General features: G+C 33.5%; 4 protein-coding genes across 5 annotated transcripts; 1 reads left to right on the forward strand and 3 right to left on the reverse strand.

Annotated features, from left to right (window-relative positions):
- Nucleotides 1-598: 598 nt before the first annotated feature.
- Nucleotides 599-2,284, reverse strand: LOC115953970 (protein RETICULATA-RELATED 3, chloroplastic-like). Its single transcript, XM_031071808.1, has one exon. The coding sequence runs from the start codon at nt 2,000-2,002 to the stop codon at nt 872-874; it is 1,131 nt and encodes a 376-aa protein (XP_030927668.1). The 5' UTR covers nt 2,003-2,284; the 3' UTR covers nt 599-871.
- Nucleotides 2,285-6,487: 4,203 nt separating this feature from the next.
- LOC115953372 (BTB/POZ domain-containing protein At3g08570-like) lies at nt 6,488-10,952 on the forward strand. Its single transcript, XM_031070999.1, has 4 exons — nt 6,488-6,760; nt 8,081-8,147; nt 8,500-9,651; nt 10,120-10,952. Exons 1-4 carry the CDS (start codon nt 6,687-6,689, stop codon nt 10,642-10,644), a joined length of 1,818 nt encoding a protein of 605 aa, XP_030926859.1. The 5' UTR covers nt 6,488-6,686; the 3' UTR covers nt 10,645-10,952.
- A 175-nt stretch (nt 10,953-11,127) lies between these two features.
- Nucleotides 11,128-14,857, reverse strand: LOC115953373 (V-type proton ATPase subunit E2-like). Its single transcript, XM_031071000.1, has 6 exons — nt 14,619-14,857; nt 13,907-14,007; nt 13,344-13,500; nt 12,568-12,761; nt 12,335-12,434; nt 11,128-11,589 (listed from the first exon to the last, which is right to left on the reverse strand). The coding sequence occupies exons 1-6, from the start codon at nt 14,718-14,720 to the stop codon at nt 11,566-11,568; spliced, it is 678 nt and encodes a 225-aa protein (XP_030926860.1). The 5' UTR covers nt 14,721-14,857; the 3' UTR covers nt 11,128-11,565.
- A 2,103-nt stretch (nt 14,858-16,960) lies between these two features.
- Nucleotides 16,961-22,369, reverse strand: LOC115954176 (acid phosphatase 1). Of its 2 annotated transcripts, XM_031072082.1 has the most exons (5): nt 22,302-22,369; nt 19,831-19,960; nt 19,188-19,571; nt 18,495-18,707; nt 16,961-17,231 (listed from the first exon to the last, which is right to left on the reverse strand). In XM_031072082.1, exons 3-5 carry the CDS (start codon nt 19,565-19,567, stop codon nt 17,054-17,056), a joined length of 771 nt encoding a protein of 256 aa, XP_030927942.1. In that variant the 5' UTR covers nt 19,568-19,571; nt 19,831-19,960; nt 22,302-22,369; the 3' UTR covers nt 16,961-17,053. The 2 variants fall into 2 exon arrangements, with proteins under 2 accessions (XP_030927942.1, XP_030927941.1); XM_031072081.1 differs by lacking the exon at nt 22,302-22,369 and having other exon boundaries at nt 19,188-19,620; nt 19,831-19,902.
- Nucleotides 22,370-26,712: the final 4,343 nt, after the last annotated feature.

The raw sequence follows: 26,712 nt of genomic DNA on the forward strand, positions 1-26,712 counted from the left end.
AAAGTGGCAAATAAAACAGTATCGATATTGCTGGATTGGACACAATGATGAGAGGTTATTCCTCCCAGAGCAAAATACTTGTTCTTCGTGGAATTAGATGGTACTGTTGGATTCACACTTCTTGTTAACTATCATAGATCACAACTTAAGAGATGAGATTGTTGGAGAATGACCGACCCCTACTGTTTTTGTTGTAAACCACTTATAGGTAATGTCAAAGAGAGCAATAATTATCTTATTATACATCCAATACATACGCATGATAAATTCATCGTTCTCACAGCTATTATGTGATATAATGAATGTTTCTGTGCTATTTTTTGAATATCAGAAGACAAGAACTGCACGTTGGGGGGGGGGGGGTGGGTTGTAACCAACAAAAAAAAAAGAAAAAAGAAGAAGACAATAAATGTACCTATCTATAATAAAACTGGCAGCCAAGAGCTTATAGTTCAACTACCTCTTTATGTTTCAATGGAAAACTCCAAGGTTCAAATCACCCTACCCCATTGTAACTATCATAACTATTGAATTATCGAAAATTATTATTATTATTATAATACTTGTCAATTTAAGATATTAAACTTACAATCCCAAATTAACAAGAAAGTCAAAACATAAAACATTTCGATTCGATTAGAGCCAGGCAACTCATTGAGTTGGGGCTACCAGGTACCATCTCCATGAAAAAAACCCAGAACTAAGTAGGAGTTTGATTTTTATTAGAGCTAAACTATGACCATGATCATAATGAACGGCCACAACCCAACCAAGTTATGGACATATGAAAACAGATGAGAAAATTGCAGAAACATCACTAACAAATAGAGCCAAAAAAATGGAGGATGAACCTCCAAACCAAACTAAAACTTCACTTGTAAGTCGACTGATTGCTCTGCAAATCCTCACTCCCATCAATCAACTTCTCCTTCTCTGCAACCGAACCCACCTCCACCGCAACTGGTTTAGCTTCCTCAGCACTCTGAGACCCCGTAATCCTAGCCAATATCACAAAGGACATCCCACCAAGAACATTGTTCAAGCATCTCAGAACCACCACCGAGGACTTAAACGCAAACGGAGGCAACCCCTTAGCCAACAAGAACTCAATCCCATTCAAAGTCTGGTACCTGAAATTACTATTAATCCCCATGTGAAGAGCCCAAGTGAGCGCATTCAACAGTGTTGGAGGAGCCTTATTGGGGGTCTCAAAATTGGGATCCATCTTCTTCCTCAAACTGATTAACCCATTTGAAAGTGCAGTCCCTACAATCCCAGCAGCAAAACCAACAGCAGCAAAGACAGCTCCTTTGTACACAAAAGTCCCACATCGATTGAGAAGGGAATAAGCACCGGGTTCGAACATATGACTGGCGGGACAGCTAGCAAAGATTGCAGGCAGAGAAGCCGATGAAGCAGACAACGTTGGTGCCAATAGATACATAAGAGTGAAGTTAAGAATGGATCCAACAACAAGAGTTGAGAACACAAAGTCGAGCTCGTTAAGACCAAAGTTGGGTCGAGAAGCCATGTCTCCAATAACACAAGCAGAGACACCCACCAACTCTTCCATTAGAACCTTGAAAGCAAATTGTGGATCTGCAGCAACCCTCGATCTCCATCCATTCAAAAACAAACCCAAAAGCCCAAATTCTTTCCCAGAAGACTTAGAAGAATCATTACCAAAATCATTCCCATCTCCTCCTGCTCCTCCACTCCAGCCTCCATTACCGCCGCCACGTCCGATCCCAGCTCCGCCGTCGCTGCCTCCGCCGGCAAAAGGCAATAACTTGTTGGGGATTAATTTTATAGAGCGCTTTTGATTGTTGTTGAGCGATGATGATGCTGATGATGATGATGATGATGATGAAGAAGAACATGGAAACGAAATTGAAGCAGGTGGGGCAGCGTTGAATCGATTATCGCTAACGTTGTTGTTGCAGCGATATTGTCTAGGATTATTAGAGCAACGAAGCTGAAGCTGAGCCGCCATGCTTCCCATCTTCGAAATGCGGGTGTTAGAGAGAAAAGCACAGATCGTAGCGATTTATGAATCGAGGTTTCGTTCGAGTGTCCTGCTTCAACCTCGACCTCGAGCAATCGATTTCTGGGAAAGCAGGCTTCAATGAACGAGATTTGGTGAAGAGGTGGTGGGTTAAGGTATTAATATAGAAGAGGTGGTACACTTGAAATTAAACTCAACAACCCAACTCAAACAGCGACAACAAATGCCTAAAACTAAAACCCTTTGGAAATACGGAACCAAATGTCATGTCTCACTGTACCAATGTACCACACGCTTCTGTCGATATAAATCTTTTTGTCTTTGTTCCACTTATTTCTATTTTATCTTTACTAATTTAAAAATAATTAATTATTATGTGCTCTTAAAACATACATTAGTAAAATCTTTATAATGAATAGACCCAACTTTCATACAAAGAAATAGAAAAAAATGCCGACTTTCTCAAAAAATAAATAGTGGGCATGATGAACTTGGACGGAAATATGGATCTCGTGGATAAATGGGCACACACCACCAAGCACCAAGTTAGCTAGTAAGCTTAATCTAGTGTTCGTTTGGGCACTTAATCAGGCAAAAATATATATATATAATATCTATGAGTCGTGGGCCTTCAGGCCTTCCAACCAGCCCGACTTTCTTAGGGCCTGGGAAACAGTTTTAGGATCGGAACTTCAGAATATTGGGTTGGTTGTTTTGGAAAGGTGTGGAGTGTGTTTTTTTGATAAAGTGGGCTTTTCATTTTTTTAATGAGAATACAGTGGGCACATTAGGAAACAACAGTTACCACAAAAAATAGCCTGGAATTAAACATCTGAAGAGGAGGTTTAAAAAAATAAAATGGACCAAGGTTGGACCGGGCTCGAGTTAATAATTTTTTCAGCCTGTTTGACCCCCCCACACACATATATATTATCTTATTTTAATTTGATTTATTTTTGTATTTTGAAAATTAGTTTTTATGAATTTGTAAATTTTAGGCATATTGTGATGGATTTTTTTTTTCTTAAATAGTTTATGAATACAATTCTTATAAGACATTAAATATGTAAGCACAAATACATAACTCATCGATTCAATCTTGAGTTGGGTTGAGAATTTTCCAACCAAACCAAATTTAGGTTGGATTGAAAAATCCTTCAATTTGACCTTGCGTAGGTAGAATGAAAAATGGAATCATGGTCTAGATTTCCATAAGCACGAGGATTGGACTTGCAAGAATTCACCAATTTGAAGTTTGCAAGAGACAAAAACTTGCTTACTTGACTAAAGACCAATTAGTGAGGTTGATCTCCCAATGGTGGTTAGTGAGAGGTGGCTTCCTTATGCCATTTGCAAGTGATATTGACAACACACCCTACGTTCAAGATGTTGGGGGGACCTTGTCGATGACTCACATGGTTGTAGGGAAAAAATCCCTTTCACATAGAATTAACTATTAATTATTGATGTGTTTAGGCTTAATGAATGTTGGATGTGAAAGAAGATGGTACTCTACATATATTGTCATTTTTAGTGAAATTTATAACTTGTAATGTGTGCAAATTAAATAAAAATTAAGGAAAATAACAAAATGCAAATAAGGGTACTTTTAGGTGATGTGAAGAGTGGGAGAGATGGCATTAGTTCCAAGAGAAAGCAAAGGTTCCCTTAGCTGAATCAAACATGGAGTTTTTTAATCTTCCCTTAGCTGATTGGTTAGAGAAATACTGCGACTCAACAGAGTTTTTCCCTAGACCCCGCATTCCTTGGAAAATTATGTTTCCCCAAACCCTTTGGAATATTTGGCTTCAACGAAACAAGGCCATATTCTAGGATAGAAATGTTGAGAGTGGGTTGAATGCTCTTTGTATTAAGAAAAGTGCTGAATTCTATGCTATAGTGCCAAACAGTCCCAGCAAGCCAAGTAGAATCCAGGTTCAAGTGAAGTGGAGTAAGGCCCAACCCGGGTGGGTGAAGTTGAATACAGATGGCTCAGTGTTTGGGGACCCAAAGAAGGTTGGTGGTGGAGGAATTTTTCGGAACAACGAGGGGGACTGGGTTGTTAGGTTTGTGAAGAAGTTTGGAAATGTTTCTAGTAACACCGCGGAGCTTTGGGCACTTAAGGAAGGTCTCCTGATAGCCAAACATTTGGGCATTGATAACTTATGTGTTGACTTAGATGCTACTTTTTTTGTATATTTTATCACTAACCCAATTGTTGTCAATCTTAACTTGGAACCACTGCTGTCCGATTGCAGGAACCTGACAAAGTCGTTCCTTAACTGCCTGGTGAAACATGTTTATAGAGAAACCAACAGCTGCATTGACAGACTAGCAAAGATGACGACTGACCTCTATACTGATCATCTCTTTTTGTATAACCCACCGCCAGTGGTAATTGATTTGCTAGTAATGGACAAAGCTGGCCATGTTTGTAACAGACTTATTGTTCCCTAGTCAATATTATGTGATGTTTAACCAAAAAAAGAAAAAGAAAGCAAAGGTTCCATACAACTCCATAGATTTTGATTGATCTTGAATTTTTCTAGAAAACGACACATCGTTTCACTTGGATTTTTTTGTTCCAATTGTAATCTTTGGCGTCCTATCACATGAAAATATATCTTATCATTTCATGATTTGATATATGCATCCTATGAGTTACACAAATGATGCATATATATATATATATATATATCTCTAATACATGATATACTTGTTACTGCTCCCACACATGATGAAATTCTTGTTTAGCGCAGGAAACCCTGGTGATGTCTGATAAATTTTCTATCAATTTTCATGTCAGGCATTGCTAAGTAATTTCAGATTCTTTGCTTTTTGGTAGGTAAGGTTATTTTCATATTGGCAAAATGAATCCATCAAGAGCCGACCAAGGCACTGTACTGTGCAGGTAGACACAACCTGACTTACAAATTAATAGGCAGGTAGGGGAGAGGATAGAACAGGAATTAAATTTGCTTCTTTCGGAAAGATATGGGTTTTAGTGGTCAACAAAGATCTAGGACTCCATGAGAAAGATAGGAATATTTTGGGATTCTTAATTTCTATACCCACACAAAAAAAAAAAAAAATAAAATAGAAAAGTAAGATTAATGTAGTAGCGTACTTGTTGCTAATAATTACATCTTTATTGAGTTCCGTGCCACTACCAGTTGTGTCGTGTCAGAGTCAGTTCAACTTCACGCCCCCACACCACCTTCTTCTCTGCCTTTACCCACAGTCTTCTCTTTTTCTCGTCAAGCCTACCCTTGGATTTCATTACATTAACAACACTACCTGCTTTGCCGCCCCTCTGTCTTTGTGGCTCCTGTTCGAATTTTAGTACAACAATACGAGAATACCGCAGATACAATACTAGTATAGTTTATGGCTTTATGGCATAAATTTTTGTACTTTTATAATATCACAATGATTTTAAAATTATAATATTTTTGTGTCAAGAACATTCTTTCGTGTTTTTAAGAAGATATTTTGAATTCAGATTTCTCACTTCCATTATAATTATTGAATGTTTAAAAGAAAACAAAATTATCATATCTATTTATGATTATGAATTATGTTGCTAATAACTTGCACCATAAATTGGTCTAGATTGTTGAAAATAAAAAAACAAGTGAGGATATTCTCATTCATACTTTTCATCTTGGATTATTCTTACAATACCATTCTTGTCTCGTTTTCTTTTTAAGAAATTTTGTCTCAAAGTTAATTAAATCTTTTTTTTTGTGTACACATCTATATTGAGTATGAAAATGTATCCAAAACATCAAATATTGCTTTTATATGTAACGAAATTCTCTATTTCTTTTATATTGAGATCAAGGTTTTATAAGAGGTACAGATTGGACGAGCTTGAACCTTGAACCATCACATCATTTAAAATTTCATTACATTAAACTATAAGTAATAACTAATTTTAAGCCTTTAGAATTATCCAACTACTAAATTTTTACAAAAAGAGATGGAGTTTCTCCGTTTCCAAGCAAATTTAGAGGATCATGTTACAATTACTTCCAACAAAAGTCCACTTTTTATGCTATTCAATTTTATCGATAATGATAAAGCTATTTATACCATTCAATTTGATGGTGAATAAAATTCAATAAAAAAAGTAGCCGTTAATATAAACGTTTCCAACTTTCATGGAAGTTGAACTAGAAACGGATGAACACTGAACACAATTGGTAAATTCGAGATTTTTAACGTAGTGGTGCTTCCCTTCCGTAACGTCCACCTAATAAAAAAAACTCATTTTTTCGACTCTGCAATCGATTCCTATCAGAAAAACAAGGAAAAAGTAAAGCTTGTAGTGATAACAAAAGAATATACTACTGCACAAAATACAATACAAACAATACAATGCAATGAAAGACAAAGCAAAGCAAAAGCAAAAGCAAAAGTTGGCTAGCTAGCTAGCTTTAAGGTGAGGAAGGGCATGTGTCAGAAAAAGAAAAAAGATTGGGTTTTGGTTTTGTAAATTACTAATGATGAGGAGGCTAGTTAGGGGAATCCGCATTGATTCACTCATGTTCCCTCCATCTTTCTTCCACGAGACTTGTTCACATCACATGTTGTAGCTAGGCTATTTGCTTTGCTTTTCTTCTGGGGCTAGTTAGATAAGAAGTGAGCAAGTGAACACTCTAAAAACTGAGACTAAAACATGGTCTCCGAGACCTCTTTCTCTTCCTATAATCGTTCTCCCACACCCAAGTTTTGCAACTCCTTCACTACTCGGTTGGTACTCTACTCATATCTTCACTTGGCATGAAGCAATTGTTTGATTGTTTCCCTTAATTTTTAACTTTTATTTGGTCTGCTTGATCAAGTTTTGATTTTTATTTGTTGAAGGGCTTAAAGCATTCATAGATTTTTCATGCTACTTTATTTAAATTCTTTGCCTTTCGCACGTCTTTCTATTTGTTGAAATTGCAGTTTGTCATTTAACTCAGAATGTTCTTTATTCTAAGTCTTAAGATTCTTTCCAAAAAAAATAGTTTTTATTTTAATTTTTGAAAAAGGTCTCTTTGTCCTGCTTGTAGTTTTTATTTGCGTGATTCTATATAAATTCATAGATATTATAATGATCCTGCGCATCACTGATTCAACAAATCAACTATTACTAAGTAAAAGAGTATGAAATGCCAGAAATTAAAGAATACATGTGACCGGACAGGACTAGTTTGTGGAGGATCCTAAACCGACCCCAATATTTTAGGACTAAGACTTGTTGTGTATAAATTTATATATTCTAATATTGTTAAGTTTGCTAGAGGTTCCATTAGATTGATCATCTCAGGCTCTGTGGTTTTTCAAAGTGAGAACAAAGGGTAAGACTTAAGATCTCAAATATATCAGACAGTTGAGCTTAAAAGTGAGTTCGAGACACATGTTTGAGAGTACAAACTACTGTTCTTGAAGGGACTCTATGCATACTCAGCTAAACTATTCTCATGGTGTTTTTAAATTTTTATACCGACGTCATTTTTCCATGTCATTGTCTGCCAATCAATTGGGAAAGACAGTGGCTATTTTTGAATCTAAAATGTCAAAGTTTTTCAGATAAAATTTGATTCCTTTGTAACAGTGGAAATATCTCACAGCAGGATCCGTTTATATGAGATTTTGTCTGGTCTTTACTCTTTAACAACAATTCATTTAATTGAAATGTTAATTCTTAGTCCTATTGCAGAAAAGAATACATATAGCTGCCTAGACTAGTCTATTGAGACTTGTAACCTTCATTGGTCCTAGCATAAAGTTTGGCTGGTCAGATTATACAGTGTGAATAGTTTTTCCAGACATGTCGAATAAATGTCAAGTAACTGTCCATAGAGCTGCTGCTAATCCATTACCAAACTCTCATGAATTGTTTCCAGGGTTGTTCTAGAGATTTAAATCCTAAAGTTGATAATAAAAAGGAATTGGGATAATCCCATTATTTTCTTCTGATATTGTTTTACTTTCCCTTAGATAGTAGCAATGTTCTTGATTATTTTGTATATGCTTATTGTTCATGTGAAAGTTGCTTACATTAGATGTTCTATTTGCATGCAGTATCTTTTCAGATGTTGCTGGGGACGTTACAATTGTGGTAGATGGGGAGTCATTTCTGCTGCACAAGGTAAATTTAAATCAGTCTGGTTATAATGCTATTGATATCTATTTAGACCATTTGTGAACTAATTCTAATCTATTTCATTTCAATAAATACATCAGTGAGCTAAAATCTTTTGTATGTTCTCGAGTTTACAAGGGCTTGAGTTAGCCTCAATGAGTTAATGTGAGAACTAATGTTAAACCTATGACATTTTACACATCCTATCGGGTAAATTTAGCACCTAAGGTTCTGCAATTGCAGACCATGTACATGAAGTTTCAAATTTTAAAGCAAATTAATTTGAACTCAAAACACTTTTTTTTTAAAGTTTCTTCAGAACTAATCAAATTGTTCTTTTTGGTCTGTTTCACTGAAGTTTCCCCTGGTGTCACGGAGTGGAAAGATTCGGAAGATGGTTGCTGATGCTAAGGATTCAAATATTTCTAAATTGGAGCTCCTCAACTTACCAGGTGGCCCCCAGACATTTGAACTAGCTATGAAATTCTGTTATGGCATGAACTTTGAAATCACATGTGCAAATGTTGCACGTCTACGCTGTGCTGCAGAATACCTGGATATGACTGAAAACTACCGGGAAGAAAATCTCATCGAACGAACGGAGGTTTACCTGAATGAGGTTGTGGTTCAAAGTCTTGAAAAATCAGTGGAAGTCTTATCCACCTGTGAGATGCTACCTCCAATAGCAGAGGAGGTTGGAATTCCAAGTAGATGTGTGGAGGCTATTGCCATGAATGCTTGCAAGGAACAATTAGTATCAGGTTTGTCTAGGTTGGAATGTGACAGTGAATCTACGGAGCTTAGGAGTGGTCTTGAGTGGTGGGTTGAAGATCTCTCAGTGCTGAGGATTGATTTCTATCAGAGAGTTATTTGTGCCATGGGGAGAATGGGTGTTCGACCTGATAGCATTGTCGGATCTTTAGTTCATTATGCTCAAGCATCATTAAAAGGCATTGGAAAGTGTCAAATATGGAATCCAGCAAGGACCAGACCAACTTCTGGCTTGGTAGAAAATGACCAGAAGGCAATTGTGGAAACTCTTGTTAGTCTAATGCCAACAGAGAAAAGTTCATCCATTCCCATGAATTTTCTTTTTGGGATGTTGAGGATGGCTATCATGGTGGATGCTACCATTGCATGCAAGCTTGAGCTCGAAAGGAGGATAGCTCTTAGGTTGGAAGTGGTTTTACTTGATGATCTGCTTATACCATCTGTCCAAACTGGGGATTCATTATTTGATGTTGATACTGTCCATCGGATATTGGTGAATTTCCTGCAGCGAATTGAAGAGGAGGAAAATGAAGATTATGGCTATGAATCAGAATGCCTTGGTTCTCCAAGCCATGGTTCTATGTTGAAAGTAGGGCAGCTTATTGATGCATATCTTGCAGAAATTGCCCCTGATCCTTATCTGAGTCTACAGAAATTTATTGCTATGATTGAGATACTGCCTGATTATGCTCGTGTCATTGATGATGGGCTTTATAGAGCAATTGATATTTATTTGAAGGTAAATATTGCAATATCAATGGTTTAAAATTATAAGTAACCTTTGGCAGATCATTTCCATTATTGTTGCAACCAAAGATAGATCTTGCAGTTCACAGCCACCCACGCTATACACGACTTAGTTGCTACTATTATCAAACTTACTTTTGTGTCTTCTATTATGCTTGATTTCATTTTTCATTCATTGGAAGTGACGATTTTTTATGTTTCAAAAGATGATCTTCTTGCATCTAATATCAGTAGTTTCTAACCATCAACTTATTAGCTAATTTGCTTATGTACAACTTTTTTAAGTCAATCTTTTTAAGGTACAATTGTTCTTTTGCCAATTTTCAACAAATAAGTGTACATATTGAACTTTAATTCTCATTACGGACTTGTAAAATGCTATGAAACTGTGAAGAACACTTTTTTTCTCCAGTTTTCCCCTGCTAATCTCTAACATTTTATAATTTGTTTTCTCTTTAAGGCTCATTCAATGCTAACTGATAATGAATGCAAGAAGCTCTGCAAGTTCATAGACTGCCAAAAGCTCTCTCAGGAAGCATGCAATCATGCTGCACAGAATGATAGACTCCCAGTACAGATGGCAGTGCGAGTCCTCTATTTTGAGCAGCTTCGTCTGAAGGATGCTTTGTCAGGAAGTTCTGGAGATGGATTTCTGTCGCAGAGAATTAGCAGTGGTGTCCCCAGTGCTGCAATGTCCCCTCGAGATAATTATGCTTCACTTAGGAGAGAAAACCGAGAACTAAAGCTTGAGGTATCAAGAATGCGAGTGAGGCTTAGCGAGTTAGAGAAGGAGCAGACGTTTATGAAACAAGGGATGATTGATAAAGCAGGGAATGGAAAAACTTTCTTGACCTCACTCTCTAAAGGGATTGGAAGGATTGGAATCTTTAGCGGTCCAGCAGGAGGAAAGAGGCACAAAAATGGTCGGAAGTCTCGTGGAGCAGACGGGAAAACTGGTAGGAGTAGGAGGCATTCTGTTTCCTAGCTTTAGTGTTTATATTTGATTTTGTTTTCTAAAGAGAACCAAAGGCTTTGAGTGTATACAAGTTCATGTTTCTTTATGATATGGCATTCAGTTTAATAGGATCATGCAGCACTGATAGAGGAACAATGGGACTGTCCTAGTTGGCCACGCTCAAAAGACCAAAGGTGCTTGTGTCCAACAACCTGATATCAGCTGCCAACTCTTCAGAATTTATTTAGAATGCCAACCAAAATTTCCTTAATTGCAATAGTCAACTAACCCTTCCCAAGGCTCTATAACAAATAATTTAACTCAAAATAGGTTTTTAACTCATGAGCATGGTTGACTATGGATCCTCAACATACTAATCAGAGTTAGCCACATATTCTTTTTCGTGGTTCTATTATATTCAAAATCATACTCTATTACCTTCTCAAGGCTTACATGCACACATTACACTTATATGCATCAAATTCCCATATGTATAGTGATATATTATTAGCATTTCTTCAACACTGTAAAATTGCTTGTAACTATTACTACAAGAATTGTTGGGAAAAGTATTCTCACATTTGATTTAGAGAGATATCCCTTCACAGTAATGCTATTTTATTGGAAGAGTTTTCATAATGTTAAGCATTTGCAGAATGCTTAAGGGTTTAAACTCTTGATTGTTTCTGTACACCAACAGGATTATTTTAATTCCTAAAACATCATTCTTGTTAAATGCCAACAGCATGTACATGTAAAAGAAAGTAAGAATTTTAAATGAAGATGAAAACTATTACTCTTTTCAATTTAATAGAGAACAAACCACAGTAAAACATTACTTATTTCCAGAGGTCAACAATTGACTCTGCAGGAGACTAGGCACCCACTTGGAAACATGCATGCCCGTCCTTAGCAAAAACTGGTGCAACGGGAAGGATAAGTATCTGATACTTATCCTAGAAGGCGCTTTCGGATCTGCAAGTATGAAAAATAAATTAGTTTCTTAGTGTTACTTATAAGTCCTATCAATTGAACAAAAAAAGGTTATCAAAACTTTTGTTAGTGCCATGATTTCATCACCTCAGTTACAATTCCTTGTCCAAACTCATACAGTTAGGCATAAACCATATTTGTTATTGAAATTCAAATGCAATCACTCAAGTTATTGCAAATAAATATACACGTTGGAGATTTTAAGCAACACAACATCAAACTTCAGGAAAGATAAATTAAGAGAAGAAATTAAATAAATGCTTTATATATCTTTTTGATACATAATAATGCTCAGAAATTTATCTGATCCAAGTCAGCCATTGTATAAGATTCTTAATATTTCAACTAAAAATGTTTTCTCGCCATAAATATAGGATATTCTTTTCATTACTTTATTTTTAATATAAAAAAATTGATACATACAAAATGGATTTTGAAGAATGAGCCAAAAGTGTTTGGGTTGATATCATGAGAGAAGTCATTGGACAATGGCATAAAAAATTACAATAAGTCTAGTGATCAAAAATTTTAACAAATTTTTAAGCTAGCATAATAAAGTAGTGTCAATATTGGGTCTATATGAAATGCTCTAATCACAAGTTGCCATCTTAGCAAATTATGAAAAAAATTGTGAAAAAATTGCACTTCTAGCATTACTCAAAAAATTAGGCTACTAGTGGTTAGGACAAAGGACAAAGATTATTCAATTTGATCTCTAAATACACACCTCAGGCAGTTTCTGTTTGAAAATAACATCCAACCGTGCATCAAGGGTGTTCTCACAGACTATCTTCCCATCTTGTGAAGCCAAGACCACTCCACCCGAGCTATTCAGCAATTAACCAAAATAAGGGTCAGCAGTTGTATCAGTAAAAGCATGGTCTCTAGCAATAAGATTGTATTTTTGAACAAATAGCAATAAAATTGTCTGCTTGGATATGTTCTGCAGTTAAACATTACCAAGAGGTTTCATGGGAATCAGCTGTACTTGGAGGTGGTGGGAGGAACACTTTGTCAACGGTAACTTTAGGGGCATGTACTTTGGCTTTGTCGGCATACTCTCGTTTTGCTTCATCCAAAACAGACTCAACAAGCCTACGGTCAACCTCTCTGCATCTCAGCAATACTGTTGGCTCCTGCAGCCTTAGTAAGCTCTAGAAATCACAAGAAGAAGTTTCCAGTCAATGCACTGTATATAGGCAAAAAACCATTATTAAGATATCAATTAAACTGGGAAATTTCAAAGAGGACAGCTAGCTTGTAAAACAAGTAAATGTGATATATTACATATAATAAGAAGAATGATATCTGTCATGTTAATTCCAAATTGAATCTGTAGTTGAAATTCAAACTTAAAAACAAGAGATTTGATGCAAATCATGCTCTTGAAATCTAAGTTTATCTTATTACAATAACTAAGAGTCTAAGATGATACGTCTGAGAAAGCCAATTCTGATTTATATATTAGACCAAGAAAACTTAATCATATGAAAGTTAGACCATGCAAGTTAATCATCACCTATGTTTTGCACAAGGCATAAGCTAACAGCTGGAATGCACATAGCTCCAAATTTGAGGCAAACAAAGTGATTTGAAAAGAAACAGATGCAAGGGTCTTTCTGATATATAGATCATCAGGAATTGAACAAATGCCAGAATTATGTTTCACCAATGCAATTGTGGCCTAAATGAGCAAATTGGAAAGAGATTCAGATAACTCAATGTATAGTGATTACCTGAACAATCAAGTCTTTAAGAAGCTTCTTGTATGTGCTCTTGTCCTGGGAAACACTCAGAATTTCCTTGCAAGCAGATTCTTTCATGGAATTCACCACATCATCTTGTGCTTGAAGAAATTTTATTCGTGATGCATTCAGCTGCATTGAGTATTCACTGCACAGAAATTATTTTTTGTATGAATTTCAAAGGGAAAATACAGAGAAATATAAGAAAGAAAACCGTTAAGAATTATAATTTATATGGTTTTTATCTGTTATTCTTGGTGTACAATATCTGTTCTTTTCAAAAACTAAAGGATCACTAATCAGAAAATATAACATATACAAGCAAGAGAAGAAGAGTATCATCTGTGTTCAAATGTGCAGTTGCATAATAAGATCATGAACAGAAGTTTTGTCCAGTGCCAAGCACTAAGTATTGAAGCAGTTAATATGCTAAGGCACAAACCTTTCAGATAACAAAAACTAAAATAGAATTGAGAGCCACATCCACAAAACAACAAAACCGATGCTGCATTGCTGATAAAGCTTGGGAAGAGATGTATGAAATGAAAACTCACATTTTCTTACGTATCTCAACCTGCTTCGACTTCCGCTCATACTCTTGTCTAATCTTTTTCTTTTCAGCTTCAACCAGTTGTAATTTCTCAATGTTAAACTCCTGAACAGAAGAAGAAAATGTATCAATAACTGTATTATATATAGCTTAGAAATACACATTTAAATGAATCCAATATCTTCTGCCTCATACCATACCATACCAAAACCAAAGCCATATTTCTGTTAAGAGTAAATTGAGGTTGTTTGGAGTATAGACAACGCTTAAAATAATAAATATTTACAAGTCCATTGTGTCTTACATAGTTACATTAACAGAATGACAGGGCAGGTTTTTACTCCCTATGCATGTGTATTGGAACTGTTGGTAACATATAAGGCAAGGGCTCCCTCTAATCTAAAACCATTATAGGGGACACACATACTCTTAAACATACTGCCATTAAACGATCTGTTGTTTATTAGAAAGAAGCGAAGATCCATTCAAATGAATTAGAATCCTCTCAATTTCTTCATTTTGTTTTGTGATTCAGATTAAATATAAAAAATTTAAAGGTGCATGTAAATGTTAAATGACAGAACACTATTAGATACAACAACAATAATAACAAAGTCAGTCATATGTGTAAATTTTTTTTTCAACAAGCAAAACTAATGTATTTGCTAAAAGATATAAGTCACAATGTTTCTAAACGATCATTGTTTAGAACAGACCTCCTCGGCAGAGACAGAGATCTCGTTAGCTTTCTCCTCGGCCTCTTGACGGATGAACATCACCATCTGCTGAATCTGCTTAGACACATCTGCGTCCTCCATTCTTACTACGTACGAACACTAACTCTATTCCCAGGCTTTTCAGATGACCCTTTATCAGAGACCTTAAAAAATGGCTCAGAAAAAAAATGAAACAAAACGTGCTCTAACGCATATGATAAGTTCCACGTAAAAATGATAAGAGAAGACCACATATACGTACATACGGTCCTTTCAAGTGCGAAGTTTCTTCCGAACTTTCCAACTTTGGACGTTCCAAGTTTGAACAAATCCTAATTATAATAAATAAATAAATAAATAAAGTTTGAACAAATCCTTATAATTACTAATAATTCCCGTATTTCACGAATCTTGGGACTCGTGTTTTTACTAATTTCTCCTCAATTATTCACACCATTATCAATAAATAATCAACTTCCTGCAAATTCATTTAAAAGCAATGACATTAAAACAAATGAATAATTAACATAAAGATTACATTTGTACATCCATACACTTTATGTTTAAAAGAACTTTCACTTAAATTTAGTCGTACCGAAGTGGATTAGAATCAGTGCCGGTTCAAGGCCTAGGCAACTTAGGCTTAGGCCTAAGGCCCCACAATAAATAAAAAATTTCCCTACTAAAAAAAGGCTCCATCTCCCTTAGTAAAAGGCCCAAAATTTTATAAAAATATAACATTTTTTAAATAATTGGTACTTTTTTTTAAGAGCGATGCTAAAGATACCACAAATTTTATTATAGATTTAACTGACATATCATCAACCACATAAAAAAGTAATTCAAACATAAATAAATTAAGTTATTGAAATTCATCAATTACAATCATAATCACATTTATTGTGAACATTTTGTGGTATTTTTAGTATTTTTCTTTTTCATTTCTAACCAGGCTTTTAAAATAGGAGACCAATAAAAATTTAACCAAATGAAACCCTAAGATGTTTCAAATAAAATGCTGCAAATGTGATAAATCATCAATGATGACTAATCTTCTACTAAGCCACACACCAAATAATATCTATCCATCTCTTTCTCTTAAAAAGAATATATAAAATTAAAATTTAGATTACAACTGTACTTAACTATGTATAATCATATATCCAAGTTAAAGTAAGTTCCTTTTGATTCAACTATAATATTCATAACTAGTATTATTCATCAATTTCTGTATTTACATCAAATTAGTCTTAATTTAATTAGTATTATATAATTTTATTTAATTAATGTTTACATATAAAAAGGCCCTATATAAAATTTTTGCCTTAGGCCCCAAATTTTATTAGGCCGGCCCTGATTAGAATACTACATTAATATGGCTCAACAACAAAAGCATAACGATAATAAATGTTGTGCTTAATATTTTAGATTTTACGAGTTTGAGATTTATATTTTTTTAGTAAATTTGAATTTTGATTAGGTGCTTTCAACCCAAATATGTCTTTCTTGTGCACAAAAATAGATAGAAGTGGACCAAAATGGACTGAAGTGGTCCAAATGGACCGAATTGGACTAAATGGAACAAAGTGGACCAAATAGACAGAATAGGTCAAATAGAAACAAGGTGACCCGAATAGGACCGATGGGGACCGAATGAACGGAATAAGAACAAATGAACAGAACGGGACCAAAGTGGAATGAATTGGACAGAATGGACCGAATAAACCAAAGTAGACAAAATGGACCGAATAAGACCAAAGTAAACAGAATAGACCGAATAGGACCAATGTGGACCGAAAAGGACCGAATAAAACCAAAGTGGACAGAATGGATTGAATAGGATTAATGTGAACCGAATAAGACTGAAGTAGACTGAATAAGACCGAATGGATCGAATAGAGCTTTAATGGACAGAATGTATTAAATAGAACCAAATAGACCGATTAGGAATTTAGGACCATATGGACCAAATTGGACCGAAGAGGACATAATGGACTAGATATATAGAACCAATGTGGACCGAATAAGACTTTTGAATATTTATCATTTTTATTGCATTTTTAGGGCTCATATTTCTAATGTCTATTTTCTTTGTATTTTTTAACTCAAAACTAAAGAGTTTAACCCAAAAATAATAAACTTTCATACTTTTCAGCCCCAAAAAAAAAAAAAAAAAAATTTGAGCTAAACTTGAAAATGTAACCTATATAAAAGAATCAATTTAAGGTTCAATTAGTCTAAAATGGACTGAAGGGGACCGAAATTGACCGAGTGGATCAAATTGGACCAAAGTAGACTTAATTGAACATACGAAATAATTATTTATTCTCACGCATCGCGTGACTTATTTGTGACAAGTTATTGATAAAACTTAAAAGGAACACTGGTGATTGTAATTGGATATACAATATTCCAAATACAAAGGTTTTACAATTTCAAGGAACAAAATACATAGGATTAGGAAGCTTAAAGGTCCGATTGCCCGTAAATTCTCCTTGAAGATCGCTCCACTGATCTCCAACATTTCCCCATATTCTGTAACCTTCTTCTACAAGCTGCTTCCGAATTTCAGACTTGAAAGTCACTGCCTTTTGCCCTTTATAAGCCGTGGTCCTGTGTGGTAAAGAATCACAAGGATAAAAATGCTTTTTTTTTTTTTTTTTTTTTAATTCAATGACATCAATGAGACGGGTAAGACTTAAACTTGATTCTTCAAATAAAGAAAAGAAAAATAAACCACTAATTAGTAATTAACATTGATTTCTTTACCCACCCATCAAAGTTTAAACTTCAACCACTATGCACCCTTGGTGCGGTGGTCACTTCACAAGTATAAATACTTGTGAGATGTAGGGGACAAGGGCCGAGGTTCAAGTCTCCAAAAAGGAGGTTCACACACATATACACTTAGATTAGATTAGAGTAGAAATTCTATCTTGTATATTAAAAAAAAAAAAAAGTTTAAACTTCAAATTAGCAAAAGGCTTAAGCCCATATGCAATGCACCCATTCTACAACCCATTAGTTTTAATCTTGATTAAGTTTTAACAAGTGCCCTAAAGATACTACCAAGGACTTTGTAACTAAATTGACACATTTTCTCATGCACAAAGTGCTTGGGAGTTTAGGGAGGGAAAGAGTTATCTTAAAAATTAAAAAAAAAAAAAAAAAGTGTCCTAAAGACACTAATTAATAGGTATTTACTATAATAATAATAAATTTCTTATATATTTTCTAAAAATAAATCAAATTAAATTGTACACAAATATTTAGCAAAAAAAAAAAAAAAAACACCTGATGAATTATTGATAAATATATATTTTTTAAAGTACATATAATTACAAATTATAATTATATACTTGTATACTAATTAAGGGGACCCTAAATATACCGTAAGTATCAAATATCAAACAAATCAAAAGCTTGTAGAAAATGTCAGCAAGAATATTATTGGATTTGTGTGCAATAAAATTCTTTCTTATCAATAAATAAATAAATATAAATAAGAGAAAAAAGAAGAAGAATATTATTGGATATGGAAGGCTCTTGGCTGGTCAAAGGAACAGGGATTTTTACATTTATATTGCATGGATGTTGACTAGGACAATATCTAAATATAAAATTGACTTTTGATGATGTGGCAATTTGGCATATACACACTCGGCTGCCCTTTATTTTTTTAATAACATATATATGGAACACTGGGCATTCCTAGCCAAGCAACTGTAGAATATATTAGTTTTAGTTTTTACCAGTACTCCACAGGATTTTTCAGTATTATTACTTTGTTGTCCAGTAATCATTTCAATGATGGTGAGTATTATAATCTAATATATTTAACGAGTGAAAAAAACATAGGAGTTGTTATCATCTTACCTGAAAATGATACGTTCATAACCAATAAATCCTTGGCTAAGCAAGTTATCAGTTGTGGCTTGGCCGAGGGTCTCTTCATCTCTTCCCGTGAGCAAGATCACCTTGAATCCACTTTGAACCAATCTGTCAAACAACCCAAGCATGAAAGGAACGGCTGGACACTCTCCTTTCATTGCCCACGACTTAAACCCTAGCGGGTCATATGGGTCGCACCTGTGCATTTTACAAAATGGAAACCAAATATATTTCAAGACAAATGGTATACAATTGGTCCTCAACATTTAATTTCTGTTTCAAAATCATTGTTATATTTTAAATGTTTAAATAATGTTACCATTATTAGATGGATGGAAAATACTAACGAACTAAATAGAATTCATGAAAATAATAAGGTTATTTTGATAACAAGGAGTTAGCCTATAATACAACATAAATTTCATTTATCATTTCAACATTTTTCATCCATTATATGATAATAAGAACTTTTTAAAAATAATTTTTAAAGTTTAAAGATTAATGAGAAACATTTTAAAGTATTTTCATGATTGTGACAAAGTGAATGAAATTTAACAATCTATTATTTAGGGTAGTACAATTTTGGAAGTTCAAAAATGATTTTTGATAAGTTTTTCCATTGATAAGGGGATACAAATCTACACTAACTAAAGTAATTATTCACATAATATAACGTACCCATATCTCTTTCCTCGGTAATAAATGATGTTGGATATGCATGTATCATCAATGTCCAAAATCCAGGCGTCCATGCCATCGTTAGAAAGAGCAATCTCATCTGCATAACTTGAAATTTGGTTGGTAATGAAGTTGAGGTCATGGTAATATTGTCCACGAGTCATGTAATTTTCAATGTACTCCTTGCACTCAGATGGGACGGTACGCCATGCACGCACATTGTTGGTCTCTACACCCAACCTCCAGCTTAAGCAATAGGCACGATCATTATCAGGACTCAAGTTGCTTCCTGGTCTCCAATAAGGCTTTACAGTACCAGTTGCCTTGTAGAACACCGCTAAAAACAAATAAATGAGAACCTCTCGTACCTGATGTACCATGGCCCTGATCATGTGTGCCCGATGAGCTGAGCTAGCTTAATAATGAGAGAAAGCTAATGCAAGCAGGCACAAATAGCTAGTATCAAGATTGGAAACACGAGCGGTAACACATAATAAGAGCATGATAAAGCCATAAGCAGTGAGAGCTTGCTCACTGCTGATGCCAAAGGATAACGTGGGGTGGGATTAGTTTTACTTTATTCTGTGTCAATATTGCGAATGAGACTTACAAAAGTTAAAATCATAAGTGTGACTGAGCTTACTTTTGCTTCCTTTGGCCAAGTCTTCACGCTTACACTAGAAAATGCACTTGCAAATGAGATTTTCAGTTTTCACCAAGGCGTGCTCCTGATATGTCTGTTTGAATTTAGTTTTTTGTTGATTGCTTATTTGCTGAAAGTTGGTTAAAAAAATATGATTAAGCTTAGGAAAAAAAAAGGGTGTTGAAAAGTTATACATAAACAAACAAGCTAAAAAAAAAATCTAAAAGAAAAGGCTGATGACAAATAGAGTAAGGTTTGCACGATTAGAAATTTTTTTCCTATTTCTGTTGTCTGTATTTTGGCAAACTATGTTACTAGGAGAAATTAACTCCCAAAAAAGTTTTTTTTATTGGTAGATAATCTCAATAGGTTTGGAATTCCCTACCATCAATTCAAGTTCTCCCCCAAAAAAAGGGTATTATTTTCAGTTGTTGAGTAATAAATCAAAATTTAAATAATGCAACCAAATTTCTATAACCAAGTTTTGATTATCTTTGTGTACTTGAAGATAAGAATATATAGATGCCAAAGTCACCGAAAAAGCTAGCGTGTTCAACAAAAGTTATTCTTTATTTTCTTTAAAAAAATATCAAGAAAATCTAATTTTCTTGGGATGAAGGAAAGCCACAAGAAGCATCTTCAGATGCACCTATTGAGCTTTAAAGATGACTTTTGGATGATCTATAGCGTTCTAAAAGAAAGTGGAAGAACAGAGAATATGTATCAGCCCACAAATGAATGTCATGCCATTTAAAAGAAAGGTATTCTCGCTCCATACAAAATTTACCAATTGAAAAGCAGAGAAAAGATTAAAAAAATAGGGGGGTGGGGGTGGGTGGGTGGGTTAATGTCTAGCTCAGATACCCAAAATCTATTGCATGATTCAGATTGGAGAAACTTACAATTGATACTTTCAAATTATTAATTAAGGTAATCTATTGCCACTTTGCTGATCCAAACTCTTTTTGGCCACCATCCATCACTTAAAATTTTAAAATATGATCAATATGGAAGATCCTCTTTTGACTTTAAATAATATAAGCTCGTGTTTTGTTTTTCCAAATGTACAAGTCAATATACAGTGCTATGATAATTTATTTATAGAAAAAAAATACATTTTATTATCCTAAACTTTTTAAATGCAATGTTTTGCATTATAAACTATGACTTCTGAATATATTTTGTACCCAATGTCTAGTTTGCTATTAACTTTGATGGAAAAATATAGTGTAATGTGAAAAGATTCAATTGCCTCACTTTTCTGTCCCTTAAAAAAATGAGTTTTGTTATACTTTACACTCCAATATCAAATTTGTTGTTAATTTGGATGGAAAAGTATTGCATCATGTAAAAACACTTAATTGCCCCTCTTTTCAGTCCCTTAAAAACAAATGAGAAATTACATTTTATCACTCTAAACTATACTCTCAATTACACTTTATACCTTAAACTTTGAATTTCCATTCTAAGTTAACAGAAAACTTAATGTCAGTGTACAAAGTATAACAAGTGCCATAGTTTATGGTGTAAAACGTGTATTCGAAAAATTAAGATTTTTAAGTGTAATATAAAGTATAGGTTATGGTGGTAAAGTGTAATTTTACCATATATAAGTGATTTTCAAAAAGTAGTTCAACCCTAGAACTAGGGGTGGCAATTCATGTTCGCGTGTCGGGTTCATGTCGTGTTCACTCATATATTCGATTATATGGGTCAACTCTAACCCGACATGTTTATTAAACGGGTTAAGATTCTTTAATCCTAACACAACTTATTTATTAAATAGGTCAGTCGTGTTGGCATGTTTATTAGATTTTATCCAAAAAAAAAACTAACTAATTTTAGCATTAACCAAATTGATATGAATTATGAAAAACCAAACAAATAAATATTTTTAATATAAAATTCAGAACTAATGAGTAACTGCATCACAAATATTCATTTAAAACTAAAACATATCTTAATATCACAAATAATCAATCATAATATGTCAAAGAAAATAAACCACAACAACTAATAAGTTTATATACCTAGGATTTGAAGGGTATATTAGTAAAGTGTTATTTAATTAAATAAGTCAGACAAGTCAAACGGGTTCCATGTGATGAACACTAACCCAACCCATTTATTAAATGGGTCAGTTGTGTTAACCCGAATATGATACAAACCCATTAAATCTCAACCCATGGGTTTGCAGATCGTGTCCAGTTTTGCCATCCTCATCTAGTACTACATGGTTTCAGATTGTTGTGAGACGTGATACAAATTGAGGACTCCATGAGATACAACAAAGAATGGGACATCATGTTTCCTTTTTCCTTTTTCTTTTTGGAGGGGGTTTGGAAAATAAAAACAAGAAAAGGTGAAGAATACGTGCTATGCTAAACCACCTAACAACAGAATGCAAGAGAATACTAGGAAATTAATCTAAATAAGAGATTGAAAGAGCTGATCCATAGAAGAATGCTTACCAAAGAAAGAGTTACCTATAAAAGTGGCAAACGAGATGCCTACAACATTTACCCAAAACACCCCAAAAAAAAAAAAAAATGTTGCACAATAAGTTGCAATATTTGACCCAAATTTGCTGATCAAAGTAATCTATGTGCATCTTAGGAGCAACTACCAAGTAGGTATTTAAAGAGCGAAAAAGCATTCCACAAAATTAAAATATTCATGAAGAAACTACTAGTTTGTCAAAGTCTCAATTTTGTTTTTGGTGGGAATGGCGTCAGAGAGCAAAATGAGTGTGATCTATTATGGTGGATAGCCAGATGTCAGAGGAGAGCTACGTGGTCCACCGTCCACCACGGAGGATATATGGATTCAGAAGAGATCACCGCCGCGGTCTATTGGGGAGGTTTAGACATTGAGCATTTCATAATATTTTTTATAACCCTCCTTAGTCCTTACAACATATAAGATAATATATTTTAAGTAGTGTTGTAAATGAAATAAGCTGTTAATGAACAATTCGAGCTCAACTCTGAAAAAAAAAAAAAAAAAACTTGTTTATATTAGTTTGTTTAGCAAATCAGTTAAACTCAAGTTCAAGTTTAGGCTTGACTATTAAACAAGTTAAGCTCATACATAATAATGTGTTCATGAATAAACTCGTAAATATAAGACTCGATTTAATTATATATAATATTATATTTTTATACGTATATTTTTCTAAAAATTTATTTATATAGATTTGAAATTGTGTAAGTTTATACTAGGTCCATATAATATCATATTATTAATTGTAGCTTATTGATAATATAGACAATCAAATTGTTGTAAGAAAATCATAGATTTGTGAATGGTCAAAAAAATTTAGTCATACCACCGCGCACCCTTGGTGCAGTGGTCACTCCACAAGTATAAATGCTTTGTGGGTGTGGGGGCAAAGATCAGGGTTTAAGTCTCTAGAAGGGAGTTTCACACACATATACACTTAGATTAGACTAGAGTAGAATTTCTATCTTATATAAAATAAAATAAAAATAGTCATGATTTTACTATATAATGGAAAAGAGTAAGTTAATCAATCAAGTAACTCATGGAGAAGCTCGACCTTGTTCTACAGTAAAATAAACCAAACTCAAATATGTAATCTTGTTTGATAATAAACTCAAGCTCCACTTGTATTCGAAATACAAATAAATAAACCAGTATGAATTTTTAATACTTAGCTCAACTTGATTCTTTAAACACCTTAATTTTTAAGTACAATAACATTATTTTTATATGAATTTATTATTTTCATTTATATACCATTACAATCAATCATATCCATAATGTGAAAAGCATATATTTCATACCAATTGGTAAATGTTTAGTAGTCCAAAAGTGGGAACAGAGTCAGAGCCCACATCTCAACAAAAACCATAGTGGTGGGAAGTGGGAACAGTCGTCATACCATTTACATTCGTGACATTGTTGGAATTTATAAGTTGGAAACCTTTGCAAAGAAATTGGATCAGAGAGTCATTTTGGAAAATCGAGTGTGCCACGCCCAGTAGTATGCAGACCAATTTAGGTCGGCGTAGAAATTAAGAAAAAGAAAGAAGCTGATTGGTGGGCATTGACCATTGAGGTCAATGAGTTAGAAACCTTTTTGTGTTTTTGTTTGTTTTCCACAGACCATTTCGGAATCTGATCGCGATTAGTTTCTCAAATTTGTTTATAGGGTGATCTCACTTAGGACAATTGTTAATAAATTATTTTAAGAAAATTTTGATATCACTTTTATGAGATATATAAACAGTCGTCTAAAAAATTTATTGCATTTTTCTTTTCTCATAAAAAGTTTTTAAAATATATCCTAAATTAATACCCTTAGAGCATCCATTAACTTTTCCATTGTTCATATACTAGGACAAGATTATTAAACTAATTGATCTATCTTCTTCTTCTCCATGATATATGTCAACGCCATTGGATTGGATTGGATTATAGTGAGAAAAGACCTAATGACTCATGTTGATCATGATGTGGAACACACGTTATTATAAGGAAATTATTTGTTGTTGCAAATTGCAATAGCATATAGAAATGCACATGGTCAAGAAAGTTATAACTATTAGGATATGTGCCCTTTAAATCCTATTATATGATACTATGTATGACATTATATTGTGATTAATAAAGTTGTTTTATTATTATCTAAAATAATGGTAACATGAATATTTGGACATTATCATATAATCCATGAGATGCATAGTATGTGATTTAGTCACAGAAGATATAAATCATAAGTTCTTTGTAAACTCAGAATTTTAGTTCGTAGTTGGTGATGAAATTGGGCATTTTATCTGCGAAGATTATACCATATCAACTAAGACGATTTGTCTTAATCATGGAAATGGAGACTTCTAGTTGATATGTTGATATATTTTAAGTGTTAAAACATATTGAACTAGGCCGCTGTGAGATTTATTATTCTATTAATGACTGTCAAATGAATAATAAATCTCACGACTTCTATTTACATAAATTCTTAATCCTGAGAGAATAATGAACCTGATCATGAAATGTAGGTTGTTTTGATATATTAGGAGTGAGATCTAAAGTCACGATCAAAATCTCAGTATGTTGGACAGTCACATTTAATGCTAAAGGAACATATATTCTCAAGATAAAATTCATAATCTCTTAATGGAGATATAAAATATTCTCTTGAAATAAGTTTAAATGAGTTATTCTCAAAAAAAAAAAAAAAAAGTTTAATGAGTTTGATCATTTAGAATGTTAGGTCTAACTATTTTAGTAAGAAGTTACTAAAGTATATATTTATGAAATTGGATTTCATAAACATATGATGAATAACTTAAATGATTAAATTGGGTACTCAAGAATTAAGATGTAGTAATTTTTTAAGTGGCAGTCAATATTTATGACTTTGTATTACTACAAATATTTTAATGAAGGGGTTGAATATATAATTAAGTCTTGGGATATAATTTATTAATAAGGCTTAGAGTGCAATTATATTTATATAGTGGTATTAAATATAATTAATGGTAATTTTGGGCTTGTCAAAAGTTAACAGAAAAGCCTAAAACTCATTGAAGCTAGTGTTTTATTTGTTCCTTTTAGTCTCACTTTAAGCCACATACTAAAACCCAATTGGAATGGTCTAAAATGTTAGCCCAATTAGATAATCAGTTATATATAAGGAGAGAAACATACAAAATTTTCAAAAGTATGGAAATGGTGTGTATGTGAGTATAAACCACTCCCTTATTCTCCTTTGAACACATACGTGTAAACTAATTGAGAGACCACACTTTTTGGGCAAAAGTGGAATTGGAGTGAAAATTAAAAGTGTTCTCAAGTACTTCTAATATTTGGTTTTGAATTTCATCGCACCAAGGTACACTCTTTTGTTCTTAAATTCTGAAATTTACATAGTATATGTTATCAATTGCAACTAAAGTAGATCCATTAATTTTTTGCTGCATGTATTTTGTATGCGATACAAACTATGTTTTTCCAACAATAACATGATATATCCACAAACATGAGTGGGAGAAGAGAAATTGTCTGTCTAATCATTCTTAGAAGCACCAAGGTACACTCTTTTGTTCAACAATAACATGATATATCGCACCAAGGTACACTCTTTTGTTCTTAAATTCTGAAATTTACATAGTATATGTTATCAATTGCGAATAAAGTAGATCCATTAATTTTTCGCTGCATGTATTTTGTATGCGATACAAACTATGTTTTTCCAACAATAACATGATATATCCACAAACATGAGTGGGAGAAGAGAAATTGTCTGTCTAATCATTCTTAGAAGCACATTATCTATAACACTAAGGGGTCCGCCACCTAGGCCCCCCTTCCTCCAGATTTTTTTAAAATATATATATATATATATATATATATATTTATAAGTATATATGATTGTAAATGTTACAGTTAAAATGAAATGAAAAATATTGTAAATGCAAAAAAGCGAGTGAGAATAGAAAGAGATATAAAACACTAGGGGTTATGTAATTCAATTTGATAAGATAAAACTTTTGAGGGATAAATCTTTGATATTGTGTGTAAAGAGGGGATTTATTTATTAAGATAATATGCTAGAACGTTTTTTTCCCTGTCCTTGCGTTTAAATTTTTTTATTTTCATTTTTACATGATAACATTAATTAGTTTTTTAGTTAGAAAATTATTGGACACATAGTAAATTAAAAAATATGACTAATAAACCTTTGTGGTAAACAATAATATGTCCTTCATGACTTGAATATTCACCTAATAAGGTACGTTTTTTTTTCTACTAAGCTTTCTTTTTAATAACCTATTTAGAATTCTTATCTTCTCAAAATATATTGAGAATTCTTAGGCATAATATGCATTCACTGTTGATTGATGAGAATCAATG

This window comes from Quercus lobata, chromosome 7 (assembly GCF_001633185.2).
Source record: "Quercus lobata isolate SW786 chromosome 7, ValleyOak3.0 Primary Assembly, whole genome shotgun sequence".
NCBI classification, from domain to species: Eukaryota; Viridiplantae; Streptophyta; class Magnoliopsida; order Fagales; family Fagaceae; genus Quercus; species Quercus lobata.